This window comes from Equus quagga, chromosome 5 (assembly GCF_021613505.1).
Source record: "Equus quagga isolate Etosha38 chromosome 5, UCLA_HA_Equagga_1.0, whole genome shotgun sequence".
Lineage (NCBI taxonomy): Eukaryota > Metazoa > Chordata > Mammalia > Perissodactyla > Equidae > Equus > Equus quagga.
Genome location: NC_060271.1, coordinates 40,394,753 through 40,411,246, shown reverse-complemented (window position 1 = coordinate 40,411,246; position 16,494 = coordinate 40,394,753). Strand labels below are relative to the sequence as shown.

Here is a 16,494-nt window from a genome sequence, read left to right as displayed (position 1 = left end):
GGAAGATAAAGCTCAGAGAACTAAAGTGACTTGTTCCATAGCACAATTATTATTAAGCAGTTGGTTTTCTTTGGGTAGCTCCTGAACTCTTCTGAAAATGTGAAATCTCTAGCTCTGGACTTGAAGTTCAGAAAACTTTAAATAGCTTTCTAAGTTCTTAATCCATGTGGTTTTATGGTTCCCCACCAGAATTCGGGCTCCTAAGAAAAGGCTATAATCTGTGGCTATAATCACAGGCCAACTTGTGGTCATATGTTGAAAGAAGCCACTCCTTGGCTGAGATATTAGCCAAAAGGCTCCTCTGCCTACCTTCGGCAAGACACTCAAAGTCTTGGAGGCTATACATAGGAAGGAAACCAGACTATATTCAGATCCAGCACCTTCTGTTTTCCTCATTTGCCTGGAGGAAGGTCAGGCTTTGAATCAGAACTACTTTGGCCTGGGAGGTTTACAGAGACTATAACAAAATAAAACAAAACCCCCAAAAGCAACAACAAAAGAAGAAAAAAAACCCAAACAGCACATTTGGAGAAGGAAACTTGGGCCATTACTATCGAGGTAAACCCCAGTCAAAGACCCAGTGCCTGGGTGCAGGGCTGTTGACCCCACTTGTGGGTGGCATTCACAGTCACAGAGTCAACCATTTCCAAAAGATGTCAATTTCTAGACACAGTCCAAGGCCCTCCCAAGCATGCCTTCAGCAGGGACACAACTGCTCTTCTATCACATCTGTCCAGGGCCGTGGCTGCAGGGGCTGCTCCGCATTCCTTTCTCATCTCAGGCACCACTGTGGGGACCACAACAGGGAGAGAAGGAGAGCTGGGACTCCCTCCTCTGTTTGGTAAGGATGATGATAGGGGAGCCAAAGCAGGTGCTGATTTTGCCTCCAGGGCCTACTTTTTGTTAATCATCACCATCATCCAGGAAGATCGTTTAAAAAAATAAAAACAAAAAAGCCCCACGAGGAGCCACAGCTATTTCCCAAGGACCTCTCTGTAAATAAAGTAAGAGGAATTCTATACTGGCTTCAAGATGACTTTCCCTACTGGTTTCAGCATTACACTCTGGGTGTTGTTGTTTTTGAATCCCAAATTGATGATAGGAAAGTAGACAAGAAGTCTGAAAAACCAAATTGGTCTTGTGAAAGTTCCAGTCTGTGTTTTCACAAATATGCTATTTTTTTGGGGTACTGAACAGCCCATCTTCTCTTACAGGGCAGAAATTGTGCTTTTGCTGAATTCCAGCACATTCTGGCTGCTAATAAAAATAACTCTGATTATACCCACTGGTTTTATCAATGGTGTATGTGCATCTCCTCAAATATGATTCATTTTTTGAAATCAGTCCAAATAGCTTCCTAACAGGAGCAAATTCCCTGACATGGTGGTTTGGATGCTACTTCCTTTCAGGCACTCAGGAGGCAGTGAGAAGCAGATTGGGTGGGCATTCTAGAGAAACAGTCTATTGTTGGGTGGGTTCAGATACAGACCTTGCGAGCACTCTTCCACATGTTTTTCATGTAGGCGTAGGTCACCTGAGGATGAACTGTTGGCAGAGGATGGTCAAGTTGCCGCGATGGATCAACTCCCAGGAGCAACACTAAAGTTTTATGAGCAAGAGCCTTAAAACAAGAGAGGCGAGGGTATAAACAGAAGCGGCCCGGGAGCACCATTCCCTCCTCAGCCTCCCACCCCACCTGTGTGTTGGAGGTTGCTCACCAGCCTGCCACTCTTGCCACATAGGCTTGCATACTTGAGCCAGGTCCTCATGTCCTCATGAGGGCTGACCACAAGGGAGCGCACCATAAGGATTTTCTGCCAGTCCTCCACAATACGCTGGCAGCCCTGAAACATTCAGAAGTGAGGATTAGATATGTCCTTTGCTGTATCTTAACACCCTGCAAGCAACAGAGAAACCCACCCCGAAACAAAAAGAGATTCATTTTTATGATCTTGACTTTCTCAGGTGAAGGGTGCTGTGAATGAAACACGCCTTAGAAATTTCTCAACACTCAAGAAGCAGCAGAACGCGGACTCTGGAGCTTGAATCCTAGCTCTGCCACTTACCATCTGTGACTTCGGACAAGTTATTTAACTTCCCTGTAACTGATCTGTAAAATGGGACAAAAATAGCACCAACTTCACAAGGCTATGGTGAGGGTTAAATGAATTAAATGATTTAAATTTCTTTTCTGGATTGTAAATAATACATTTTCAACTTTAATTTTTTGCTTCAGTGTCTCTGGTTGAAGATGACTTTCACTAACAAAGAAATTAAATTTAAAATGGATCATTCAAAATTCAAAAACCTAAGTAGAAAAGAAGTTTAAATAATTAAATTTTCAAATGATGTTGTCTGTGAGTTGGTGGCATTTATATTTCTGAAATGAGAGCCTAAACATGCACTAAGACTTTTGGCCTTGCTTAGATTCTCTCCTCTTCATTTTTATTTGCCTCAGACCAAAACCTGCATGTAGGAGAGGAAGTGCCTCATTCATTCACACATATGAAGTCTTTTCATTTTTATTTTTAATTTTTTTTAAAGATTGGCACCTGAGCTAACAACTGTTGCCAATCTTTTTTTTTTTTTCCCTGCTTTTTTTTCCTCTAAATCCCCCTGGTACATAGTTGTATAATTTTTTTTCAGTTGTGGGTCCTTCTAGTTGTGGTATGTGGGATGCCACCTCAGCGTGTCCTGACAAGCAGTGCCATGTCCGCGCCCAGGATCTGAACTGCTGAAACCCTGGGCCGCCAAAGCAGAGTGTGCAAACTTAACCACTCGGCCATGGGGCGGACCCTAAATTCTTTCTAATCAAAAAAAAAATAGAGTGAATTAGTTGCTATCAAAGGGGATAAGCTAGTTTTGTATCAAAAGACTACTTAGAGTAAAGTGAGCCTCTCCTTTCCCACCTTCGCTGATAAGATGCCAGACTCCAGAGATAAACCACCAGGGAAGACGGTTTTTGAGCTCTATCACTTTTTTTTTTGAGGAAGACTAGCCCTGAGCTAACTACTGCCAATCCTCCTCTTTTTGCTGAGGAAGACTGGCCCTGAGCTAACATCCATGCCCATCTTCCTCTACTTTATATGTGGGACGCCTACCACAGCATGGCTTTTTCCCAAGTGGTGCCATGTCCACACCTGGGATCCGAACTGGCAAACCCTGGTCCTCCGAGAAGCAAAACGGGCGCACTTAACCGCTGCGTCACCGGGCCGGCCCTAAGCTCTATCACTTCATCAGTGAATTCCATGAAACCAAACAAGCTGTCCTCCATGGAGACAAGTCTAAAAGTCTAGGAACAATGGTCGTGGGCTTTTAAACATGACAGGATGCAGTATGAGCCTGAATAAAGAACCCAAGGCAAGAAGAGACCCAATGCAAGTAAGGCTGACCTCTCAAACTGCCCCATAAGAGATACTAGCTGGGGATTTCAATTTAGATGACTCGAACACAAAACAGCAGTCTTCCAGCCTAGGCAGTTCATTGAATATTTTGACAGCAAGCCATTCATGAAAGCCAAATTTCTACCTCAAACTTAAAGTTTTATTTTCGGGCCTTGGACCATGTCTCTCCATCCCATTAAGTGTGATGATAGTGTTTTGGAAAGTTAGAAAAACAGAAAAAAGTACACTGAGTGATCGCTTCGGTGACTTCTCAACATTTGCTAGTTTCTCCCAGACGCTGAAATAATTTGGCCCCCTGTAAGCCAAAAAGCATCTTGCTGTCTCAAGATAGGAAAGTCACGAAGGCTTAAGATGATGGTGGTATCTTGGACACAGTAAAGTCAGACATAGGTCTCCCTTCCCTAAGACTCATTTAATCCACCCACCTTCCAAGTCTTTCTTTGGATAAAGTACCCCTTGTTGGAACGGCAGAAGATTCATCAGAACTCTGATTTGGAAATTCTTCACCCCATTACAGGCACTTAAGAAACTGGGGTGTGTACAAGTCAAGTGGGAAATGCTTGCTTTGTGGAATTTTTTTCTGGTGTCCAATAGACAATTTTCCATCAAAACACTCACTGGGCATTTCATAATTGCTAATAAAACATGTGAAAGAACTGTATGTGCTGGTTTCAGAGCATAAACGACCATATTCATAGACAATCCTTTGCCCGCTGATGTTTCCTTTCCAGTGGAATGTGCCCTGAGCTTCCTAGACTGGAATGCAACTTGGAGCCACAGCCTACTGAAAAGCCTGGAAGCACAAACCTTGATAGGTCTGGCGACCAGAATTTGGAATTAGCTACGGATTGGGCCAAGAGGAAACAGTTTAAAATTGAGGAGGTTGATTACGACAAGCAGGGGGACAAGCAGCTTCTGGAGCTGTGAAGGCTTTCTCTCCTTTGCTAGTGAACTTCCCCTCCTACCTATGCAAGGAATCTGGGAGACGTGTCCTTTCCAAGGACACTTAAGACTGCTGACTCCCAGATCCTGGAATTGACAGCTCCTCATGATAAAATGATCAGAATGTACAATAAAAACATTGATGGAGCACTTGGAAAAGTTTGTCTCTGAGGGAAAACTTCAGTAGAAAAAAAGTCTGAATAGAAATCAAGGGACGATTATGACCTGCGGAATCGTAAATGGCAGGAGTTGGTAAATGAGAACATCAGGCAACCCAATTTAAATAAAGGAATGCAAGCAGCCAGTAAGTGGATTTAGAGCAGTGGTTCTCAGCGTCGGCTACATACTGGAATCATCTGGGGAGGCTGAAAAGATACTGATCCTGGGTCTATCCCCAGAAATTTTGACTTATTTGGTCTGGGAAGTGGCCTGGGTATCTGGATTTTTAAAAGCTCTCCAGGTCATTCTACTGTGCAGCTAAAGGGGAGAACCACCAATTTTGAGGTTAAGATTCTCAATTGGCTGGCCATAAGTGTCACTTACCAAAGACATTTTCTTTTATTCCTAGACAAGGGAAAATGAAGGCTGGAAAATTGGTCATTCTCTCACAGCTAAAGGTTTAGGTGAAAAGGCTTTGAGTGTTTTGCTTTGAATGCAAACCAGCCTCTGTGGGGATGCAGGAAGCGCATGTTGAGCAAGATGAGGGGAGAGATGGCTGGGTGAGATAAGCCGGGTTTTCTATGAAGCTCACCTGCAGTCTCTCCCACCAGATCTGGCGGATGATCTCTCGTCGCTCGGGGACAAGTTTGTACTGGATAACCTCCTCCAGCTCAGAGAGCATGTGGCAAGAAACCATGGCCTGATGGAAGCAAATCACATTCCATCTTAACACTGCGCGAACAATCCAAAAGCCAGGATTCACTTCAATCACTCCCTCTGAGGACAGGGTATCTGCTGAGAACACACAGCCAAGTTCGCAGCAGCCTGTGAGTCCTCAGCAGCCCACTCTGAAAAATGAACTGAAATGGACCTCTAAAACAACCGTGTGCAGACTATTCGACACTCACCCCATATGCCCGACTGTAGCTCTCTCCTGCCATAGCGGTTAACTCAGCATCCAGCAGGTCTCTGGCTTTGTCGATGCACTACATGAGAAAAGGAGAACCCTGGACTGAGCTGTGGACTTGGGAGCTGAGGGTAGTTGTTATTTTCAAGCTTCCCAGGTAGCTGCAGAAGTTCTCTCTTTCACTTAAATTCCAGTGATGAAGAGAAAAATTCACCAAAGAAGGGAAGAAACCTCCCAGAACTGAATGGCTAGAGAAGAGCATTATCTAATTTTTCAGAAAAGATACTAATGTATGGCAGCCAAACTCTTAACATAGATCTATGTTAACACCCCAAATCTTGGGCAACAAGTGAGGGGAAATACGTGCTTAGAAACAGAATCACAGCGTTCTTGCATCTCAAGAGAACAGCTTGGGGATCTACCTTCTTTCAACTTTTCCTTGCTGGGGATGTTTGTGAAAAGAGACTGTGGAAACACCCGAATGACTCCAGGTGGTTGTCTCTGGCTTCCAAGCATCTTGTCCTCATGAGAGGTGCCTCTATGACTGGCAGATGGATGCCCAATCTCCATGTAAATGGGAGCTTTTGTGCCTGTGGCATGGATGGCCCACGTCTCAGTTCTCATCATGTAAATTGGAGCCCCAGGGATAGCCACAGGACTGCAGTTCGGGTCTTCTCTGTTTCATCAATTAAAAACCCTTCATGCGGAGCTTTTCCTTTTTTGAATGTTTAAGGTTAATTACTGTGTCTTCGTCCCTTAAGCGCTCAGGTCATTTACCCAAGCACCTCATTCAAGATAGTCTAGTGCCTGACAGAGTGGATGTGATTGCTTTATTATTTCACCCTGCAAGTCAGCACAGGATTTTCAAATAAAGTGCTAGCTTTCCCAGAAGGTGATCAATGTATGACACACCTGCATAGCCAGAAGGACCTGGGGACTGATTTCAGCTGCAGAGGGGGCACTGCTGCTCTCCATATCCTCCTTTGGTGAAACATTTTCTCTCTACTTCAAGGAACGCTAAGGCAAGGTGGCAAAAAGGATGCAGTGATGACACAAGAAGCCAATTTCAAAAGCAATCTAAATGGTAACTTCCAGAACACATCTGTCCCTCTCAGACTAGAAAGCGGCCCTGGCTGGCATGCTGGCAGTCTTCTTCATACTGAGTATTGTGCTCTGAAGCCATTCTAAGGAGCTCACAGAGCCAAGCGCCAGAGCTGAAGCACAACGGCCTGTCTGCACAGGCACCGTGTGCCTAGGAGCTGACACGACTACGAAGAATCACCTTTTCTTTGCTAGATGGTCTGGGTACACATAGGTTTTTACCTGTTGTGCCAAGGAGAAGAGGTCCTGATGTAGTGCCAGCACAGCCCTATAAAATGCCCCATCGTGGGTGTCCCGAGGGATCATACAGGTGTACTCTTCCATGCTGTCCCACTGACCTACACACACACACACACAGAAAAGCATTAGAGCAGTCAGCTTGTGGGCTAAAGGCAGCATCTCAAATAGGCCTTGTCACTGTTACTTGCATTTAGCTTGGGTTCAAACAAGACAAACTTGAGCCTGATGTATCAAAATCCTGTAGAGACCCGCTGTGCTCTGTGGGGTGAGCAAGCCAATTTAACAAAAAAAGCCACTTCTGTCTTCCAAACACAGGACTCCATTGCTGCCCCAGAGAGCGCCATGAATGATGGGAGAAACTGCAGAGTGCATAGCCTGCATGTCAAGAGGGTTTAATGCAGCACCTCATTAACCTAGAGAACGCTCTAGGTGAGATGGAACAGCTTTATTCCCTACTAGTGAAGCACCTCGCAGTTCAATGGTACAATGGAAGTTACATTTTCCCCTATACAATTGAAAACGGCCATTACCCAGACAGGGGACAGGATCAGACAGATAGCTTGCCTGCCTCACTCTGGCAGTACCTCTGCCTCAGAAGAGAGGAGATAAATATTTTAAGAGACTATTATAACAGAAAGATGGGCTGGGTCATAGCACAGTAGTCTCTGTATCATGGCAGACTGGGGAAATGGCTGCATCCAGGAAGAGAGATTCACTTCCCCTGGTGGGGTGAGCATGTATCACATGCCAGGATTTCCAAGACCATCTGCAGGAAAGATATCAGCCTCATTAGCTGGAAACCGCAGGGCTGCCAATCCTACAGGACATTTTTCCTGTCTTTCACTCCAGACCACCAGCTCATCCATTCTCTATGCCTCTGGGCAAAGGCAAACACTAAACGATGACTCTTCAGGAAGCAATTTGTTTTTGAAAAATTTTCCGGATCCAGGCCAGAGCTCATGAAAGGAAAGGATATAAACTCTGTGACTCAAGAGGTATAGAACGGAGATCGAAGGTTATGGAAACTTTCTCTGGACTCCACAGGTGAAGCTTTTCACCTGGGATATACTATGGACCCTTTCCTCTCTTATTGAGAACACCTCTGGAACAGACATTAGTAATCCTCTCAGCTGGGGCCTGGTGTCAGAAACCTACAGTTGTCTGTGGGGATTAAAAGGAAGTCTCTGCTTTAAAATACTTGAAGAGTAGGAGTAAGGTGGATGAGCGTTGGGCAGCAACAAGGAGAACAGAGAAAACGAAACTGTCAAAATGTTTATAATTGTTAGAGAAAGTGAAGGGCATACAGCAGTTCATTATACTATTCTCTTCACTTTTATATATGTTGGGAAAGTTCTATAATAAAAGTTAAGAAATAAAAGGAGATAGACAGCTATCTTCTCTCTTTATTTCTGCTTGGGATAAAGACATGATGGGTTGAGCTCCAGCAACCATACTGGACCAGGAGGTAGACTTGAAAATGGAGGCCCCATTCAAAGCAGAAATTTGGGAAAAGACTAATGGTGATGGAGCCAGAATACTAGTCTGGGAATTCCTACCTCTAGATTTCATTTATAAGAGAGAAAAATAAAAAACCAGTAACTTGTTTAAGATAAACAAAAACAAACAAACCACACTAAATATCTCAATTTTGATGCTTACTCACTGTTTCCCTTAGCTTCCCAATGAAAAGTCATTTTTACCCATATCTAACAAGTTAGTCAAAATTGTCAGGTAGAAAGGACAGATGGCAGAGCTGGAAGTGGATACAGACTGCTCACTTCTATAGACCTGACATCTCTACCTGCAGCCAGTGTCTTACTTTTCGAATGCAAGCCCCAGCCTCGCTCTCTCTACCTTGCTGCAGTGCCTGTGAGAGAAGCCTTACCTAAGCCCCACGCGGCTGCAGCAGCCATCCGGGCCATCTTGGCTTGGGTCTCATCATTAACCAGGGTCCACTTTTCACAGCACTGCTGGTGGAGCTGCCCCCTGAAGGAAAAGAATCATACAGTTGGGTTAACAGAAATCACCTCCATAACCTGCCCATCTTCCTCTCAAGCCCCTCAGGTTAGCTGCAGGCTACAGTGGAACTGGATGATAGGGGCCCAAGGGATTTTAAATGCAAAGCACTTTCTATCGGGTCATATAATACAGAAGTGACCAGCAATTTGTTGTTTCTAGGGCCTGGTGGCTCATAATTTGTCTGAGAGTGAATTTATCAAAGATAGGGACTGTGTTTAACTCTACGTGATGTGAAACGTCCTGAACATCTGGCTCCCTTCATAAATATTAAATAACTTCTCTCCTATGCCAATGAACTCCTGGCTCTCTCCCTTGGCAGGCCTACAGAGAAAGCAATCTGAAGACACATCTGGACATTAATTTTGGGCTCAAAGCTATAGGGAGAAGTGGCTCTTAAAAGTATTATACAAATGGTTGCAGTCTGAAATGAAACTCATGAAACTCAAATGAAATCAATCTGCAAAGAAGAAAGAAGGCTCTACAATGGTCATATCTACCAGAAATCCAGATGCCGCTTATTCTCAGAATTTTGCACAATTACCATGAGTGTGGGTAAGAATTATGAGATATTGGTGCTCAACAGACTCCAACACACACAGAGAGTGGAAGCCCTCTCAAGAACAGAGACATCCTATTGACTGTTAGAACTGTTGCCCTCTCATGTTCCACTTCTGAATGAAAGGAAATAAAACTGTGCTAGTGTACAAATGAGCCGCTGCTTTCATGTGAGCTTCAAGACTCCACGAGGAGATTCCTTAATCTTTCCTGCTTTCTGGAAGAGATGCTGCAGGATGTTTTAACTTGGTATTGGGAGTTCCAAGTGGCCCAGCTCAGAAGCCTCATGGGACACGAGCTGCACTGCACTATAAGGTGATGTGGGGGGGGGGGGGGGAGATAAAGATGCTGAAGTCAGTCAATGCTGAAGACATCCAGTTTGAGCTCCCTGAGAAGCTGACTGGTGACCACATTTAGAAGAACTGCTCAGGGCCGTTATCCAGCATAATGGCATGGCAGTCGTTAACTTCAATGTCTCTCTGACAGGTGATCAAGAGAGCCAGGGACATACACATTCTAGCTTAACACACAGCCAAAATCAAAAAGAGGAAGAGGAAGTGGGCAGCCATCCTGCCCTATGTACTTACTGAATGAAGCTCAGTGACAGAAGCAGGATAAACCTTGGTGTTGGTGTCCTGCCGTCTAAACCTAGAAAGCTTCACTACTGGGTCCTGCTAAGGGTTATCCTAGAGCAATAGTTCTCAAATTGTCATGTGCATCATAATCCACTGGAGGGCTCCTTCAAATAGATTGCTGGGTGCCAACCCCTGAATTTCTGATTCAGGAACTCTGGATTGGGGCCTGAGAATGGACATTTCTAACAAGTTTCTAGGTGATGCTGATGTTGTGGTCCACGGGCCACAGTCTGAGACCCACTAGCTCAGAGCATAGGAACAGCAACTCTAGGCAGTATGTCTTTGTTGGGGCTTTGCCGGGAGTTATAGGAGAAAGCTACATGATCTCCAAATGATCATTCCAACTTCAGAATTCAAGGTTTGTTTTCTTTTTGAAATTGAGTTCATAACAGTTTACATCATTGTCCAGAATTCAAGTTTTTATAGCTGGTGGCCACCAGAGGCAATTCAGCATCTCTGTGCTCTTTTGTCAGGACCACCCATTTCTGAGCTATGAGAATGGGGATCTAGCATTGCTTCTCATCTAGAGGCAGGGAGCAAGTTCAATATGAAACACCACAAACTGTTACGTCAAGAGACAAAGTGGGGAGCAGGGCAGGAGCAGCATCCTGGAAAGATGGCCACCTGACAGTGATACAGGCACCACCTTCAAACTGTGGCCATGTCAACAGCTGTCAGAACCCAGCTGGTATACACAGGGGTGGGGTCCCTCTCCCACCAACATTTGTTACAAATAAAAATGGAGAATTGGGGCCGGCCCTGTGGCCGAATGGCTAAGTTCCCACACTCCGCTTCGGCGGCCCAGGGTTTTGCTGGTTCAGATTTTGGGTGCGGACATGGCACTGCTCATCAAGCCATGCTGAGGTGGCATCCCACATGCCACAACTAGAAGGACCCACAACTAAAATACACAACTATGTACCGGGGGGCTTTGGGGAGAAAAAGGAAAAATAAAATCTTTAAAAAAAAAAAAGCAGAATAGACTGAGTCCTAACTCCCAAAGGCAGGGGGGAGAATAAAATCAAATAAATAAAAAATAGGAAACTCTTTGAGGGGCAAACATTAGGATCTGTCTTCTGACACCTCTCACTCACACCAGGGAGGATTGGGTAAAATGCCTGTCCTCCAAGATCATGACTTTCCAACCTAGTGCAGCTGCAAAAACCTCAGAAAGGGTTCTTTCATTTGGAACACCTAAGTGGTTGGCTGCCTATGATCTCACTCCTGAGGAATCTGTTCTTAAGGACCCAGAGGTCACGTAAGGAACAGTGTTGGGAAGGGGGTTACTCAGGTTCACCGTGGCTGCAGGTGTGGCTGTGTGTGCCATGGGGCTGGGGGCGGCGACGTCTTGTAGTTAGCTTCCTGGAGGCAGATGAGCATGGAGAAAGCGTTAGGGTCGTAGCTCACTGGTAACCCCAGATCATTCCTTGCCACTTCTGGTGAACAACTGCCTCAGGCATGTTCAGGATATATACTCAAAGCAAAAGTAATTTAGAAATTGCACTCTAAATAGAACTGAGTGAATAAACCATATAAGACACCTGCATATGGTCAGGAAAAGAATTCTGCTTCTTTCATCTCTTTTAAAAATCTCTTTTGGTCTGCTGCATTCTTAAATCTCTTGGTCAGCATCACTGGGCACGTGTACTTTATAGGTAATTATAAAACTGAAACCCAAGAGATCAGAGGTAGACAGGACCGAGTACTGCACCATCAGGAGACCTGGATCACTGCTCTTGGGAGACTCAGGCAGGCTCTGTCAACCTCGATTAGCCTCAGTTTCCCAACTGTCACACAAGGGGATTAGACAACATCACATCTAAAGTCTACTCCAGTACATCCAAGCTGTCTTAACCCATCTAAGGAAAGTGGCTGTCTCTAATTTTGAAAAGTGGGGGAAAGGGGCCAGGAAAGGTTTCAAGGAGGAAGAAACAGTTCAGGTGGACTGTGAAAGATGGGGACGATCTCAAAAAGTAGAAAAAGGAGCAGAGGAGGAGGTAGGCAATTCAGGAAACGGAATGAACAAATGTAGATAGAAAAATTCCCTGGGGTTTGGAGAAGAGTGAATAGCTTGGCCAGAGCTCAGATTACGAGGCCCAGTTCACTGAGAAATGGGCTGGAGTCACAACAGGAGAGACGTTGATGCCAGGCTATGACATTTACATGTAAATCCAAGGGCAATAGGGAGACAGAAAAGCATTTTAGGAATTGATTAGAGTTGAATTTTAAAATGTTTACATTTTATCTTTCTCTTAATCATATATGGTTGTATGATTACCAATTCGAAAGTAGAAAAAATTGTTTTTGAAATAATGTAGCTAATTCTTGTTAACATGCTTTTCTTTTGCTTTAGATCAGTACGGTTCAATATAAGTTTCTACAGCGACGGAAATGTTCTATATCTGTACTGTTCAATAAATTAGTCACTAGCCACATGTGGCTACTATTTGAAATGTGGCTAATGCGATTGAATTATTAATTTTATTTAATTTTAAAATAGCCAAATGTGGCTAGTGGCTACCATATTGGACACTGCAGTTTTAGATACCTGTTGGACATTAAAAAAATCAGCTTTAGTCATACAAACTAATGAAGAAGATTTGATAGGATATGCTTCCTCAAGGAGGAAGCTTTTTTTGAGGTGAATCAATATCGAATGCTAATTATGGGAATAAACAATAACATTTGAATCTCCCTTATAATGGTTAAATCAGACAAATCAATTTCAAATAATTTTAGACTATTATTTGTATATATGTGATCCAATGCCTAAGGTTAAATTCATTGACAATAAATTTTCATGCAATACAAACACAACATCTTCTATCTTAGGAATATAGCAATAACTTTATATTAAGAAATAAAAATAGCAATGGTTTACCAAAAGAATATCTGTAATTAGGTACAGAAGAGTATGTGAAGCAAGAGATCATTCTTTTCAGTAGCTTTACTTTTTTATCCAACAATATTCTTACAATTTTCCAAGGTATAAAATTTCTAAACAAATCAAAATTTGCCTATATTAAACAGATTGAGCTTTACAGATATGATGGAATATTATGCAGCCATTAAAAAAATAAGGCCACATCTATAAGGTACTGATATGGAGCAGTGGCCTAGATTTATTAAGTGAAAAAAACCAAGGTGCAATACAGTGTATAGAGTACACCAATAATGTGCTTGCTTGCACATACATAAGGACCTGGTCTCGGTGCCTGCAAGTCTGGGTGGCTGGTGGACAAGGAGAAGATTCAGTTTTCACGGTTCTGTCACTGTTTTATACTACTAAAGTTTGTGCCATGTGCACATTACCTTTTCAAAAAAATTAGTGCTTTAAAAATAAAATATGAATACAAGAATGTTGATTAAAGGAAAAAAAGCCTTCAGGCACAGAGGTTCCATATGCAGATCCAAACACAAGGGCACAGGCCTGCAGAATTCTGACCCCTAGACAGCTCCTGGGAGGCCTGGTTTCAGGGAAACCTTAGGCTTCGGGCTGATCTGGCCTCTGAGGAGCTCTGGGTGTTCCAGCCTCACCTTCATTCTGGAAGCTCAAATTGTAATCCTCCCCACGCCCCTGGCCCCATGTCCATATCTGATCAGTCCCCAAATCCTGTCAATGCTGCCTCCGAAACATCTCTGGATTCAGCCCCTTCTCTGCACCTCACTGCCCTCACCCTCCCCTCTTTCTCACCACCACCTCTCCCCAAGTGGCCTCTGAACTGGTCTCCCCATCTCCTCTCTGGGCCCCTTCAATCCACTCCCTAATGTGCTCCTACAGGGTTCTTTTTATCACGCAAATCAATCAATCATGGCCCTCCAAATACTTGGATGACCTCTCAGTAGCTCTCAGGTTACATCCAAACTCCTAATTTGGTCTAAAGCCCCACCTGATTTGGCCTCTGCCCACCTCTCCTGCCTCACCTTTTACCTCTTTACATCACATCTGACCCTCCAGCCATGCTCAGCTTTCAGAACCCTGAACATACTGTGCTCACCCCTCCTCACTGTGCAAGTTCAAGTTAGATATCACTTCCTCCTGGAAGCCTTTCAGAACCTCCCAAGCCTGGATTAGAGCCCCTTCCAATTTCCCACAGCCCCCTGGGCTTCCCCTTTATAACTGTTATCACTCTGTATCACAGCAGCCTGGCTGTATGCCCTGTAAGCTCTGGGAAGGCAGGGGCTGTGTTTGTCTTGTTCATGGCTGTGTTCTCGGGGCCTGGCACAGACACTGGCAATGAGTAAGTGCTCAATAATTACTGGCTGAATGAATGAATAGGGGGACCTGTAGTCTCATGTCCAAGAGAAAGTTGGGATAATCTGCTCCTGGGGACGGAGTTTGGCATTTTGATTATTTAAAACTGTAGTTAAGCTATTTAACAACTGTAGTATGGCATTTTGTTTTAACTATTTTAAAAAACTGCACTTGATGCTGGAAAACAGAATGGGGACCATTTCTTCTTTAACATCTCCCAACAACTTCCCAAACGAAGAGCTGGGCATGTGTTCTCAGGTAAGCGTGACGGTGGCTTCTGCCTGCAACACCCTTTTCCCTCTCCCCATTCTCCTTCACCTGTCTCCCCACCTCAGTCCTTGCAAGGCTGTCCCCTCACACCATTGTCACTGTACTTTCAGGCTTCACTATCTATAATGCGTTGGTCTCATCAACCTCACGGTGGAGGGAGGCCTTGTTCTCTACCTCTTTTTTTGTCCCCTGGAGCCTGGCATGGTCTGGGCATGCAGTAAGCATTCAATAAAGATGAAGCACCTGAAAAGAGTCACTTGTTCTTCTTTTCTAACATCATTAGCAAGAGCTAATAAAGAAAAGAAAAAAATCAAGGTTGCAGAGTAAGGATATGAGATTTTCATCAGCCGGTCAATGTAGAGAGGCAGATGGAAGGAGTAGGTGCAGATCCCAAGAGCACGCCCAAGCCTGTCCCGTCCTAGAGCATCACAAAGTTTAGTTAAAAGGAGAAAGAAGAAGAAGAAGAAGAAGAAAAGAGCCTTTCTATTTAGCACTGAGACAGGATAGGAAGTGAAAAACACCAAAGTGACAGATGACTTCTGGGGAAATACCAAGTGAAACAAAAATGAGAGTCTTAGGTGAGAACTCTGTTGGGGGAAGCCTTTCAAATCCAAACATCAAAGAGATGATGTCTCTAGCAGCCACTTGGCATCATCCTGACACAGCTCACCATTCCCCCAAGGCCTCGAGGCAGCGCATGCGGCCCAGCATCAGCTCTGGGTCATCCTTGTTGGTGTCCATTTTCTTATCATATGCTACAAGAGCATCCTCCCACTCATGCAGTTTCTCATACCAGGTAGCCTGAATCTCCTGCCAAGTAGAAAAGAAAGAGGACTGTTGTGAGGCACAGAGAACAAGGAGGCGCATTTTTAAATCAACACACTCTTTCCTAAGGTGCTGTGCTGAATGAATAACAACACTTCACCTATCATAGTATGTCTTGGCTTTGATTGAAACGAACTTCAGAATATCTGGAGGTATGTTTGGTCATGGTGGAAATGCAGATTCCTTGGCACACTGATGGAATGATCCTGGGATCTGAGAGCAGATGTCAGGCCATGATCCTCCTTGCATCACTTCCTGCCCAGACACAGGGGACACCAGAATTCCAGCATTCAGGGATGTGAGGACAGGGGAAATCATCTGGGACAGCAGGAAGCCCTGACCAGAGCTCCCACGGGATGGCAAGGCCTTGATCTGCTGGAGTTCTGATGGTGGGCCACATGGCAGGGATGGCAGCTGCTTTCCTGATGGGGCCAGAAAGATCAGGCCACATCTGCATATTTGCTGGAGGAAAACAACTCACTTTTTAAAAGCTCTTGATTCTCTGCATTTTTTAATACATTTTTAAGTTTTCAGGAAATAATTTAAAATACAATATCACACTACCATTTAAAATTCTTTGGAAAACCTTTCCCCCATTCTTCTACAGTCTCCCATCCAATGTTCCCTCCTGCTCAGCACTTGGCAGCTTTACCAGTGTCAGGGGCCAAAGGATGGATTCCATTACCCGAGCAGATGGTGTGCCACGCTGAAATTCAGCGTTGGCCATGTGAATGAGAGGTGCTGCAGTCTAGAAGGTGCGGAGTCCAGCTCTCTAAATGGTCAGGGGACTGTTTTATGTCTCTGTCTGCCCTCCACCTGTCCTCCACCTCAGTTGTCTTCTGGGCTTCTTCATCACCAGCTTGGTAAATGACTATTTCTCTACCAGGCCAGGGTAGTGCCTCTCTAGGGATTTCTTTAACAACAATGATTCTGCAGTGGAATTTATATGATATAATGCAGGGCCCACATTAAGTTTCCCCCATTATCCTCGTCTGCTTTCTAAATGAAACTGATATTTGAGTAATATATATACTGACAGCTACTCTGCTAAGCACTCTGAAAGGGTCTTTTCTTCTGGAACCTCTGTAAGGAGGTCATTTCTATTTTAGGTTGTTAGCTTGTACCTACTTCCTCTCACTTGTTTTCAGCAGAGCCAAGCCCCTCTGCTGCCCCTGCACCACT

General features: G+C 44.3%; 1 protein-coding gene across 5 annotated transcripts in view; it reads right to left on the bottom strand.

The window, feature by feature from the left end:
* MTOR (mechanistic target of rapamycin kinase) overlaps nucleotides 1-16,494 on the bottom strand; it is a 119,422-nt gene that overhangs the window by 24,226 nt on the left and 78,702 nt on the right. For 3 of the 5 annotated variants that reach the window (XM_046660391.1, XM_046660392.1, XM_046660393.1), the window contains exons 30-36: nucleotides 15,158-15,297; nucleotides 8,639-8,739; nucleotides 6,736-6,851; nucleotides 5,414-5,491; nucleotides 5,098-5,205; nucleotides 1,719-1,844; nucleotides 1,490-1,621 (exon numbers count right to left, since the gene is read on the bottom strand). In XM_046660391.1, coding sequence (XP_046516347.1) covers nucleotides 1,490-1,621; nucleotides 1,719-1,844; nucleotides 5,098-5,205; nucleotides 5,414-5,491; nucleotides 6,736-6,851; nucleotides 8,639-8,739; nucleotides 15,158-15,297 — 801 coding nt within the window. Of the gene's footprint in view, nucleotides 1-1,489; nucleotides 1,622-1,718; nucleotides 1,845-5,097; nucleotides 5,206-5,413; nucleotides 5,492-6,735; nucleotides 6,852-8,638; nucleotides 8,740-14,661; nucleotides 14,731-15,157; nucleotides 15,298-16,494 lie in introns of all 5 variants that reach the window. The other 2 variants (XM_046660389.1, XM_046660390.1) reach the window with 1 other exon arrangement.